Source organism: Galeopterus variegatus, unplaced genomic scaffold (genome assembly GCF_000696425.1).
Source record: "Galeopterus variegatus unplaced genomic scaffold, G_variegatus-3.0.2 Scaffold643, whole genome shotgun sequence".
Classification (NCBI taxonomy): Eukaryota; Metazoa; Chordata; class Mammalia; order Dermoptera; family Cynocephalidae; genus Galeopterus; species Galeopterus variegatus.
This window is the reverse complement of record NW_007726754.1, coordinates 378,904-391,970: the sequence shown is the minus strand read 5'-3', so window position 1 is coordinate 391,970 and position 13,067 is coordinate 378,904. Positions and strand designations below refer to the sequence as shown.

Sequence of the window (13,067 nt, the reverse complement as noted above, 5' to 3'; positions counted from 1 at the left end):
GGGGTTCCCAAAACACAGTCTGGTTTACCCACCTCCCAGTCTCTCCAACCCATGCTCCACACTAATTGTTCCCATGCCAGCTGAAATGCCAGCTCTGCTGGACGACTTTCCAGCCCCACTCCCATTCCAAGCACTAATGAATCCAGGTCTCCCAGTTTCCATAGCACTTGGATGGAATCTCAATTATTATTTTAATTATGTCCTGTGTTTTGAATAGCTGAATATTTCTACCTCCCCTATCTGTGACAGCTTGAGGTCAGGGACACTGCCTGTTCTTTCTTTTGGGTCCTGCCAAGGGCAGCACCTGCAATGTGCATGCTCTATAAATACACCTCTGGAGCAATGTGGAGAGAAAAAGGCTCTGTGGGAAATTATGGAGCAGGGAGAAAGGTGCAAAAAGGACACCTGGTTTCCAGGAAACACTAACATTTTCTTCTGTTGTTCTCAGGTCTTCCTTTTAAAGACCCGAGATTAAAACACTTCCAAAGTCTCAGGTCTACTCATCCTCTCCTACAGTGAGGAAGTCTCGGACCAGGGTCTACATGTGCGATAAGAAGGACCCAGGGGAGTAGGTCATTCAGGTCCAGCCCCTCACATCATGGCCTGGACTCCACAGATGGGTGGCGTCCACCTCCAGAAGGGTGTAGAGGCCAAAAGTGGGCTTCAGAATAAGACAGTCATGGCTCCCAATCCCAACTCCTCCTTTGTGGCTTTACTTTCTCTGAGCCATGGGTGCCTTCTCTGTAATGTGAGTGGAGTACTTGCCTCATGGCGGTGTTAGGAGGGTAAAGGAGTAATCTGCACACTGAGCTCTTGCTGAGGGCACTCTCTCGTATTCCTCAGGTGGGCTGGGGTAGACAACTGCTCTTCTAGACTCCTCCAGAACTAGAAGCTCAGAAGCACAACTCATGCTTTCAATATTCCAATAATCTTTAAACCAAATATTTCATCTCAGCCAAAATAACTGGTATTTCAGCAAAAATCTAAAAGGCTTGCTTGGGCTCCATCGTCCCTCCTGTTGGCATTCCCTGGTACAGGGCTTGTCTCCATTCAGGCCCGCTGAATGACCACACCTGTGACTTGGAAATGTATGGGGAGCAGCTTCCCAGGCACACCTCGGAGACTAGCTTCTCGGGCCCTCAGCCTCCATCTCATTTTCCACCTCTCAGAGCCCACCTCATGCACCAGCACTCCTTCAAAAAACAACCCCCTGGTTTGTCACAGGCCTGTACTGTAGCCATTACCTCTGGACTCAGGCACTGCTGACTCCTGGAGGCATTACTGTCACAGGGACTCTCAGCCTCCTCTCAGGAGCTCTGCCCTGGTGGACTTGAGTCAGCACACTTTTCTCCAGGCAGGTGGCAGGGCTGGCAAAAATAAAAGTCTTTCAGGAAATACTGGAAGGAGGGAGGAGTGACTTTAGAGCCCTGGACAGAGAAAGCTGAGAGGACTGTGAGGGTATCACTTACATCGTCAACCCTGAGCACTATCTTAAATGCTGATGAGAAGCTCCTCTTAAATTGCTCTAAGAAGTCCAAGTACGGTGTCCTAAAGTGCAGCTGGGTCAAGCCAACAACACCGGTCAAGTCAAAGTACAGATGTTCCTCGACTTACGATGGGATTAAGTCCTGATAAACCTATTGTAAGATGAAAATATTGTAAGTTAAAAATGCATTGAATATACTTAACTTACTGAACATCACAGCTTAGCCTACCCTAACTTAAACAGGCTCACAACAGTTATTTGAGCCTACAGTTGGGCAAAATCACCTGACACAGAGCTTATTTTATAATAAAGTGTTGAATATCTCATGTAATTTATTGAATCCTGTACTGAAAGTAAAAAACAGAATGGTTGTGTAAATACTTGGTACTCGAAGCTTGGTATCTAATGAATGAGTTATCAATTTTGCATCATTGTAAAGTAGAAAAATCCTAAATTGAACCATCACTGAGTAGGAGACCATCTGTACTTCTGGAAGGTTAATCCTGTCCAAAGTGGACACAAATAGTCAAGGTTACAAATCCAGGGAAGATGCCCTTTTGCAAGGACATGAGCCCAAAGGGAGCATCTGGGGATGTCACTTCACCTTAAGCTGGCTCTCTTGCATTTCTGTAGCTCATTTCCCCTCAGTAACCCCTATCCCTTCATGTTTATTCCTCAGGGGCCTCTGGCCTCCCAGATCTGGCCCCTCAGTTCCTTGTCATGTCCTTTTTCTTGCCTTCCATTCTGTTCTCCAGCTCAGGGCGTCAGGGTGCCTGCACATGCTGCATCCTCCGCCTACATCATGTGGAACGTCATCATCACTCCCGCACCCAGCTGCCTGCCCTGCACTTCCTGTTGGCAGCACTTGCCCATATGGTAGCATACCACTTGGTCTGCCTTCCCAGATAACTATCAACTCCACGAGGACAGGGACAGCAGGCTTTGTTCACTGTTCTACTTCCAGCACTTTGCTCATGATCTTCCACTGAGGAGTGGACCACCAAACAGCACCCTGGACCACCACCAGCCTGGGCAGGAAGACCTGACCCTGGGCTCGACAGCAAACAAGCAGCCTGCAAGTCACCTACACATGCAACCCGCTCCAACCCAGGCATTCTGACAGGCCAGAGGCAGCAAGAGGGCAAGAGCCCCTTAGTTCCCAAGGGCCAAGCTATGAATCAGCAGATCAGAGGGGAGGAACAGTGGCTTCATTTTGGAGCTTCCAAGGATGGGAACTGGCACACTGCACAGCTGTCCTACTTAGTATCCTTCCTAGCATTCTCTAAACTGTGCCACAGGATTCTGAAACTTGCATGACCTGGAATGCTCAGTTGCATCAACTGTCTTAAGGACTAGCAAATGCAGGAAAAGAAAGTGCCAACACCACACTTAGGCCACAAGGACAAATGCTACTACCTGAGGGGTGACAATTCATCCCAGACACCCAGGTGCCTTGTTTAAACCTGAGAGGGCAAAGACAACCTCAGTATTACTGGATAGAAAAGGCCAGATGGCATCAGGGTCTCCAGTTCAAGATCCCAGCTGTCCTGTGGTAGCTGTGAGGTCAAATCTGAGTTGGTTTCCTTATCCAAAAAACAGGGATAACAATGCTCCCCATGGGGCTGCTAAAAGGACTAAATGAGACCAAACATGTGTAGCACAGCATATGGCATGCAGTGTGCGCTTAACATGCTTTGAGGAAAATGGGAAGCATACCTCAGATATAGCACCCGAGCAAATGGAGACACTGGAAAAGAGTTCATGCTCTTGCTAGCCCTGGTGGGGCCTGTGCTTTCAGAAAATTCCTAATAAAATAGGAAGTGGCATATTTTCCCAGGTGACCTCTACTTTATCTCTTTTATTTCCAGCCTACAGTTCTTAATGACCCTCTTTATTGAACGACTGCCTTCAAAAAGACTTTTTATAACTTTATGCCTCTGGAGGAAGTTGAAGCTGGAGTTGGGCTCTTAGGAAAAAGCAAGTGACAAAACTGATGACCCAGGGCATAGACAAGCAGCTTTACAGAGGGAGGAAACCCTGAGCTAGGAGCTAGGAGACCCGGCCCTTCCTGGCTTCATGGGCATCTCTCACACGTCTGTCTCCTTCGGTCCTGCCACAGTTAAAAATGAAGCAGACGCCAGATCTCTCGGCCCCTTCCTGCTTTAAGATGGTCTGATAGTATAAATCAATATAACTAGAGATTCTTAGTGACCAGCACTTTCCCCAACATTTTACATGCAGAAGCTCTGTCGTCTGCGTTGGTGACAGACACCCTTTGCAGGGCACCCTCTGGGAAGGTAGAAGGGCTGCTCAAGTCTTTCCAAATTCACCATCCCCGAGGAGACTGAGGATGAGACGTGAGCGACTTCCAGGAAAAAACTCCACCCTCGCCCATCACAGAAGCCATCCAGCTGCCAGGTGGCCACTTCCTCAAAGAGTCCTGCCCAGGGCTGAGGGACAGTAGAGGCAGCAGGTGCCCAGCAAAGAAATGATAGAAGCAGTGCCAGAGCCCAAGTACCCTAGAACATGTGTCCCCCTACAAGGAGCACCCACGACAGTGACAAGTAAGATGTGAGAAGAAAAGTTACTGATTGTGTAGAAGGCCCAGTGGTCAAGGAACAGACACATCCCCACCCCACCACCCCTCCTCCCACTTTCTGATCTCCAGCAGGTAATCGGGCAGCACATCCCACACAGCGCTAGGCACCCACAGCAAGACTGGAACTGCAAGGCCTCGGATAGTGCACTGTGCTAGGGTAGGTGAAGAGAAAAAAACATCTCCTGGAGTTTTAAAAACCATGTTTATTACTCTGTTCAAAAGTTGCCCTTATAGTACAGTGGCCATCAATTTTCATTTTTGCATGGTTATACAGTCTGAATGACTAGCTCACAGTCCAAGGCAGTTTTATGAGTTGTGCACTTCAAAGTGGTGTTACTGTTGTAAGAGTAAAAGTCCTCACTGACAAAGAAATTATATTAATGAAACCAAAATCAAGAATGATCTGCTGGTAGCACAGATTACGAAGCAGCTCTCAGAGGGCAGTTCCCTACCTCACACTGCAAAGGTGGCCAAGAGCTAAAAATACCTTAGAAAAATCAAACGGGCACATGCAACACACTCTTAAAAAGGCCAAGCTTGTAAACTATTCATCCATGCTGCTTAAATGTTACAGAATTAAGTACATGGCTAAAATCTCGTCAATCTTCTCACTTCTTCTTCCTCTTCGTGGAATATAATTTTTCTTCAAGTGGGATGGGGACAATCCCTTTACAATCTTTCACTTCCTGGGCCAGAGGGTGTTTTACAATATTTGGTCTAATCACATCAATGTCTCGAGACAAGTGTTCCATCATGCTTTCAACAGTTGCTGTTGGTGCATAAAAATCCACCAAGAAATACCTGCAATAAAATAAAAATATGTAAATTCCTGCATTCTGAAATATAACAATTCTACTATTTTGATCAATGTTTTCATTTTTACTCTTCCCAGAGAGACATCAATGACACACAAACATAGACATCCTTGTCAAAACAGAAACTACTAGCTGACCAGCTAAACGGAAGTGTAGTATACCCAATCTCCCTTTCCCTATGGCCTTTCCCATTACACTCTCATGACAATTTGAATCCAGACAAACTTTATGGCAGCAAAATAACATTGTGACATTACAAACAGTAAGAAATACTAAAGTATGGTAAATTATGGTTGCAAGGACAGAATTCTCTAACTCATAGACAAGACTAAAGTTCTCAAATCATCTAGTTGATGGTTTTTGTAAAAACATCTATTAGGCACTCTTCCAATTTTGCAAAATATTTTACAAGTGACTTAATGCAACTAAGAGATCCAGTAAGTACCATCAACCACACTTCACAAATGTGGAAAAGGATTAAGAAAGGCAAGGGACTTGTTCAAGAACTGACAAGGAACAAAAAGAAAATTACTTAAACCTTGGGTAAGAGAAAGAATTTAATATTCATCTACTCAGGTCAGACTAATGCAACAGGCACCCCATACAGCACTGCTAAGCATACTCCCATCCTAGGTCTCTGCACACTTGCTGTTCCTTCTGCTGTATGTTCTTTGCCCAAGTTCCACATACGTCATCCCTCACTTCTGTCACGTCTCTGCTCTGTTCTCAGAGAGGCCTTCTATGACCACTTCTACAGCAGCAGCACCACCCTTGTCCCATCCGCCAAGCCCCGTTAACTCTCTATCTCCCTTAAACAAGGCTTTATTTTCTCCCAAGCCCTTTATCACCACTGGCATAGTATATATGGATTTACCATCCATCTCACTCCACTAAAACATAACTGCCTTAGAAAGAACTTTGTTGCTATCCCCAGCACCCTCAACAGAGACTAACATAAAGCAGGCCCAGAATAAATCTTTGACAATGACGGTATTAGCATGAAAAGTGGAATTCTCATAGAACTCAGTCAAGACTACATTGAAAATGGACAAATTCAGCAAGAAAGAAAGTTATGAGAAAAAGAATGGCATTTTTTATAATTCCATACAAAGAAGGTTCAAAACTTATAAGAAAACTGCCTAAATGACCATTCACTCTTAGCCAAGCCTAGTGGAAAAATCATCCAAGTAAGCAAATAATTAAAAGGACAGAAAAACATATCTAGCAAAAATACTAATCAAAAGAAAGCTCAAGAGGCTCTAGTAGTATTAGACAAAGTAGACTTCAGAGCAAAGAAAATTACCAGGGATAAAGAGACAATACATAATGATGGGTTCACCAAGAAGACAGAACAACTCTAAATGTATATGCACCAGACAACAGAGCTTCAACATACAGGAAGTAAAACCTAACAGAACTGAAAGGAGAAATAGACCACAGCTGGAAACTTTTAACATTCCTCTCTCAGTAATCAACAGAACTAGTATACAGAAAATCAGCAAAAGACAAAGAGTGAACACCAAAATCAACCCAACTGAAACTAACTGACATTTAAAGAACCCTTCACCCAACAACAGCAAGATACACGTTCTTCTTAAGTGCACACAGAACATTTACCAAGGTCAACCATATTCTGGTCCATAAAACAAGTTTCAATAAACATAAAGGGATTTAAGTTATATAGAATGATCTTAGGGAAATCTCTAAATACTTGGAAACTAGCAGACATCTAAATAACCAATGAACCAATGGGTCAAAGAAGAAATCAGAATGGAAAGTACAAAGTACTTTGAACTGAAGGAAAGTAAAAACATATCAAAATCTGGGGGATGCCACTAAAGCAGCACTTAGCACTGAACACTTATGGAAGATAAAAAGAAAGGCCTCAAATCAATGACTTTAGCTTCCACCTTAAGAGAATGGGGGAAAAAAATTAAATCTAGTAAGATGAAAGAAAGAAGGGAGGAGGGTGAGAGGGAAAAACAATAGAGAACATCAGTGAAACCAAATACTAGTTCACTGAGATCAACAATAAAATTGGCACACCTCTAGCCAGACTGATCAATAAAGTAAGACACAAATCACCAATGTCAGGAATGAGAAAGGTAAAATGAGTACAGATTTTACAAATATTAAAACGACAGTAGGGAATATTATGAACAATTTTTGTAATGAATTTGACAGTTACTATGGGTCAAACGTGTTCCCAAAAGTTTATGTGTTAGAAATCTGATCCCCACTGTAATAGTGTTAAGAAGGTGAGAAATCTGATTATGATATTTGAAAGGTAGGGCCTTGGAGAGGTGACTGGACCATAAGGGCCCTCATGAATGGATTGATCCATTCATGGAATAATGGGTTGATGGTTTAATGGGCTGTCATGGGTGTGGTTCTGATGGCTTTGTAAGGAGTGTGAGTGAAAAGGTTAGTTTTCTCTTGCTCTTCTTGCCATTCCTACCATGTGACACCCTTTGTCACAATGGGACTCTGCAGAATTTTCCCACCCAGAAGGTGGTTCTCACCAGATGTGCCCCTTGGACCTTGCACTTCCCAAACTCCAAAACATCTCAGTTCTTTATTAATAACTCAGTTTCAAGTATTCTCTTATAAGCAACAGAAACAGACTAATATGATAACTCAAATAAAATTATAGAATTCCTAGAAAAATGCAAACTATCAAAGCTCAATTAAGAAGAAACAAATAACCTGAATACCCCATACCTATTTAAAACATTAAATTTGTATTTAAAAACTTTCCCAAAAAGAAAATTATAGGTCCAGATGGCTTCACTGGTGAATTATACCAAACGTGTAAGGCAAAAACATCAATTCTGACATAAACTCATCCAGAAAATAGGAAAACATGTCTCAACTACTTCTCTGAGGCCAGCATTATCCTGTACCAAAACCACCAAACAAAGACATTACAAGAAAAGAAAAAAAAGACTGATATCCCCCATGAACACAAGTGAAAAAACTCTAAACAAAATTTTAGTAAACTGACTACTATAATACATAAAAAGAACGATGTATCATGAACAAGAAGAGTTTATCCTAAGAATGCAAGATTGGTTTAATATTTGAAAATCAATCAATGTAATTCTCCATATTAACAAACTAAAAAAGAAAAACCATATGATCACTTCAGTAAATGGAAATAAAAGCATTTAATAATGTCCCATAGCCATTCCTGATAAAAATTCTCAGCAAACTAAGACTAGAAGGAAACTTCCTCAACCTTTTAAAGGGCATCTTTGAGAAACCTATGACTAATATTTCACCAAATGGTGAAAGTCTGAATGCTCCCCCCCCAAGTTTGGGGACAAACAAGGGTGACCACTGTCACCATTTCTATTCAACATTGCACTGGTTGTTCTTGCCAGTGCAACAGGCAAGAGAAAGAAGTAAACAACATCCAGATTGATAAGGAAGAAGTAAAACTGTCTTTACTTACATATGACATGATTATATAGAGAGAAAATCTACAGAAATTTATAAAAAAGATACAAATAAATGAGTTTAGCAACATTGTAAGATAGAAAATCAATATACAAAAATCAACTGTATTTCTATACACTAGTAACAAATAATCAGACCTTGAAAGTAACTGTGAAAGTGTTAGGGATAAATCTGACAAAAGATGTATACAAGACCTGTGAACTAAAAACTATAAAACACTGCTGAAAGAAAAGTTACATAAATGGAGAGAAATACCTTGTTCATGGGTAAGCAGACTCAAAATTACTTAGATGTCTTCTCTCCTCAAATTGATCTATAGATTCAAAAGAATCACAATCAAAATCTAGCAAACTGATTGTAAAGTTCATATGGACATACAAAAGTCTTGGAACTAAAACAACTTTGATAGAGAAGAATAAAGTTGAAAGACTTACACCACTAATTTTAAGACTCATCATAAAGCTATAGTAATCAAGACAGTATGGTATTGGTGTAAAGGTACACAGAATAGATCAAAAAAATACAGTCTAGAAACAAACCCATACGTATGTGCACAACACAGGCAAAGATTTTCCACAAAATTGCAAAGGCAATTCTGTGGAGAAAGGATAGTCTTCTCAACAAATGGTGCTAGAACAATTCAGTATCTACAGGCAAAAAAGTGAACTTTGCTCTACACTTGTGCCATATAAAAAAAATTAACTCGAAATGGAACACAGACTTAAATGTAAAACTTAAAGCTATAAAACTTCTAGAAGAAAACACAGGCAAAAGCCTTTGTGACCTTGGTTAAACAAAGATTCCTTAGACATGACATCAAAAGCATAATCCATAGAAGAAAAAAATGATAAATTAGACTTCAGCAAAAGTTAAAACTGCTCATCGAATAAAAAGTCAAGCCACAGACTAGTATTTTCAAATTACATGTCTGAGAAAGGACTTGTATCTAGAATATAAATATTTCTTCAAACTTAAAAAACGAACAAGAAAACAAGTTTTAAACAATGGGCATAAGATTTGAACAGACAATTCACAGAAGATACATGATAGCAAAGAAATCCATGAAAAGATACTTAAAATCATTAGTCATTAGAGAAATGCAAATTAAAACCACAAAGAGATACCTACTAGAATGATTAAAATACAAAGACTGACCATACCAAATTTTGGTAAGGACTCAGAGCAAATGACACTCTCATACACTGCTAAAGGAAATGCAAATGATACAATCATTTTGAAAAAAACAGTTTGGCATTTTCTTAAATAAATGTACACCTGCCATTATAATCAAGTCATTGCACTCCTAGACATTTACACAAGAGAAATTAAAGCATGTGTCCACACAAAAACATGTCCACAAACGTTCATAGCAGCTTTTACCTGTAACAACTCCAAACTGGAAACAATACAAATATTCATCAACATGTAAAATGACAGCATACAATGGCCTACTATCCAGCAATAAAAAGGAGTAAATTATGGATACACACCATCAATGAACCTCAAAATAATTGTGCTGAGCAAAAACAAACAGGATAAAAAGAACACACACTGACTATCTCTATCAGATTCTAGAAAATATAAACAAATCAACAGCAAAAGAAAGCAGATTAGTGGTTGCTTGGAATGGACAATAAGTAGGAGGGAGGGATCACAAGGGGCAGGAGGAAACTTTGGGAGTGACAAATATGTTTATTATCTTGACTGTAATTCCACGGGTGTATACATGTCAAACCTTATTAAATTGTACACTTTAAATATATGCAGTTTATTGTATGTCAATTATACCCCTATAAAGCTGTTGATTTAAAAATGGTATTTAGGAAGTTGATGGGTAGGACTTTGTCAATGACCTGATACAGGGTGGAGACGATAAGGGAGCAATTACAGCTTATGTAGACTCCCAAAGTTCCTTGAGAAATGAAATAAAAGGGTATATAAACTCCTCCACTATCTTGCAAATTTCTTGAGGCAGTGACTTGCACACTTGCTCACTGATGAGAACACAATTTGGGCTTACTTGGAAAACTATATACCAGCCTGGCCAAATTTTCCAAGGTTTCATTTCACTTGCTTATTTCTACTCCATATAGCAGGTAACAGGGTTGCAATTACCCAATTTATGAATCGCTCATTTGTTTAACATCTAATTATTTATTACTTACCTTGAGCAAGGCTCTGGAATCTAGTCTAAAAAATAAGTATGACCAACCTCAAATGATCTCCTCCTTTCCAACCCCCAGCCTTTTACTAACTCACTCCCTCTGCCCCCAAGTAATTTCATTTTGGCCACCTGGTGGCAGGGACAGAGAATTATCACCCTACACAGCCTCCAGCAATTCTTTCTTCCCGTGTATCCGTCTGTTCTCTCACTTAGTATTCATCAAAAGTCCCTCCAAGACTACCATGCAGAAGTTATGACCTTACTCTCTGTCTGCGAACACTCTTACCACACTTTAATCTGAGAGGGGACTTCAAAAAGTTTGTGGAAAAATGTAATTAAAAGACAAAAATAAAAAATATAAACTTTTTCTCAACATACACTCCCTCAAGTTAAGACACTTTTGTAAGCAATACCAGCCATTTAATCCATCCCTAAAGAATTGAGGGTCCTGGGAATTTAACCATATCAATGCAGTCTCTTTTATATTAACTGAACAAAAATAGGTGCCCTTTAAAGATTTTTTAAGATGGGGGGAGAGGGGGGAAGTCAGAAGGCATCAAATCAGGACTGTAAGGTGGATGCTTCGTGATTTCTTGCTCAATCTCTCACAAAATTGCCCTCGTTTCATGAAAGAAATGAGCAGAAGCATTGTCACAGTGGAGAAGGAATCTCTGGTGAAGCTTTCCCAGGTATTTTCCTGCTAGTTTTGGCTAACTTTCTCCAAACACATATACTACACAAATGTTATTGTTTTTTTGCCCTCCAGAAAGTTAACAAGCAAAATCCCTGGAGCATTCCAAAAAACTGCTGCCACGACCTTTGCTCTTGACCAATCTGCTTCTGCTTTGACTGGACCACTTCCAACTCTTGGTAGCCATGGCTTTGATTATGCTTTGTCTTCAGGATCGTACTGGTAAAGAGCCATGTTTCATCTCCTGTTACAATTCTTCAAAAAAATGCTTCAGTATCTTGATCCTACTTTTTTCAAATTTCCATGGAAACCTCTGCTCTTGTCTGCAGCTCACCTGGGAACAACAGTTTTGGTACCCATCAAGCAGAAAGTTTGCTCAACTGTATTTTTTCAGTCAGAATTGAGTAAGCTGAACCAACTGAGGTGTCTACAGTGTTGGCTATTATTTCTGCTGTTAATTGTCAGTCCTCTTCAATTACAGCATGAACAACATTAATTTTTTTTCCTCACAATTTGATGTGGGTGGTTTGCTGCTGTGGGCTTCATCTCCAACATTGTCTCATCCCTCTTTAAAAAGAGTTACCCATTTGGGGCCGGCCCGGTGGCGCACTGCTACAGTGCGCCGCTTGGGAGTGCGGCGGCGCTCCTGCCCAGGGTTCGGATCCCACATACAGACCGGTTCCCGCTCACTGGCTGAGCGAGGTGCGGGAGCAACGCCGAGGGTTGCGGTCCCGTTGCCGGTCCCGGTCCGGTACAGGTGCGACACTGAGGGTTGCGATCCGTTGCGGACACGAAAAAAGACAAAAAAAAAGTTACCCATTTGAAAACGGCTGATTTCTTTGGGACACTTGTCCCCACAAAGTTTTCATAAAGCATCAATGATTTTATCTTTCTTCCATCTAAGCTTCACCGTAAATTTGATGTTTGTTCTTGCTTCAATTTTAGGACAATTCATGCTGCTCTAATAGGGGCTCTTTTCAAACTGATGTCTTCTCCTTCTTAATGTCTCAAACTAAATCCTGTTCAGAAATGTTATAACAAGGCAGTACGAGTTTATTTTGGTGCAAAAAAACTTTGCCATCGGTGCATAAGTTTTTTCATAATATGCATTTTCCAAGAACTTTTGAAGACCCCTCATATAGCAGGTAGTTTTCCTTTGAACACATATTCATTCTCTTCTGGGCTTCTTCCTCTTTCTTTGCCTTTTGTCTAGAGAAGAGTCTTCCTCTCTTGGATTATTTCACTTAAAGCCCTGTTCTGTACTGGTAGCTTAAGGTAGTGTGCTGGTAAAATGTCATGTATTACACGGGGCAATATGGAGGAAAGTGTTTATTTAGCAAGGTCCTGACACTCTTTGGGCACCCAATAATCCAACCACCACCATTGCCAACCCTGGAAGCATTCCTAGTCCCTCCCTGAAGAAAGTCCCCAGGTGTCTCCTGCTCTCCTAAGTTTAAGCCTGCCCTTCCTTACAGTCAAGTGTTCAACTTATTCAAACACGATCTCTGGGGTTGTCCTGGTTTTACTTAACGATATTGTTAACAGCAAGCACTCCTTTCTTCCATTTTCCATTCAACTGCACGTCAGCTTCAAGAGGCAGTTTTGTGGGCTAGCCTAGGAGTCTAAACATGTTCTAAAACAAAATGTGTTTAGAGTTGCCACCAACCAACTCAACTGTCCACAAATCAATTTTCATGTAGTCTTCCTGCACAGTATTCTGTATACACTGGTACTCATCAAACAATCCTAAGAAATACACTTAAAGCTTTTAGATACCATTTTGTGATAAGGGTAAAAAGAATACCCAAGGATGGAAACTAGAGGCCAGATATACCAGAAACTTCGTATTTCAG

General features: G+C 41.0%; 1 protein-coding gene across 1 annotated transcript in view; it reads right to left on the bottom strand.

Moving 5' to 3' along the window:
- Positions 1 to 4,268: 4,268 nt before the first annotated feature.
- MRPS6 (mitochondrial ribosomal protein S6) overlaps positions 4,269 to 13,067 on the bottom strand; it is a 62,246-nt gene continuing 53,447 nt past the window's right edge. Inside the window, exon 3 of the mRNA XM_008570924.1 lies at positions 4,269 to 4,886. Coding sequence (XP_008569146.1) covers positions 4,694 to 4,886 — 193 coding nt within the window. The 3' untranslated portion in view covers positions 4,269 to 4,693. The remainder of the gene's footprint in view (positions 4,887 to 13,067) is intronic.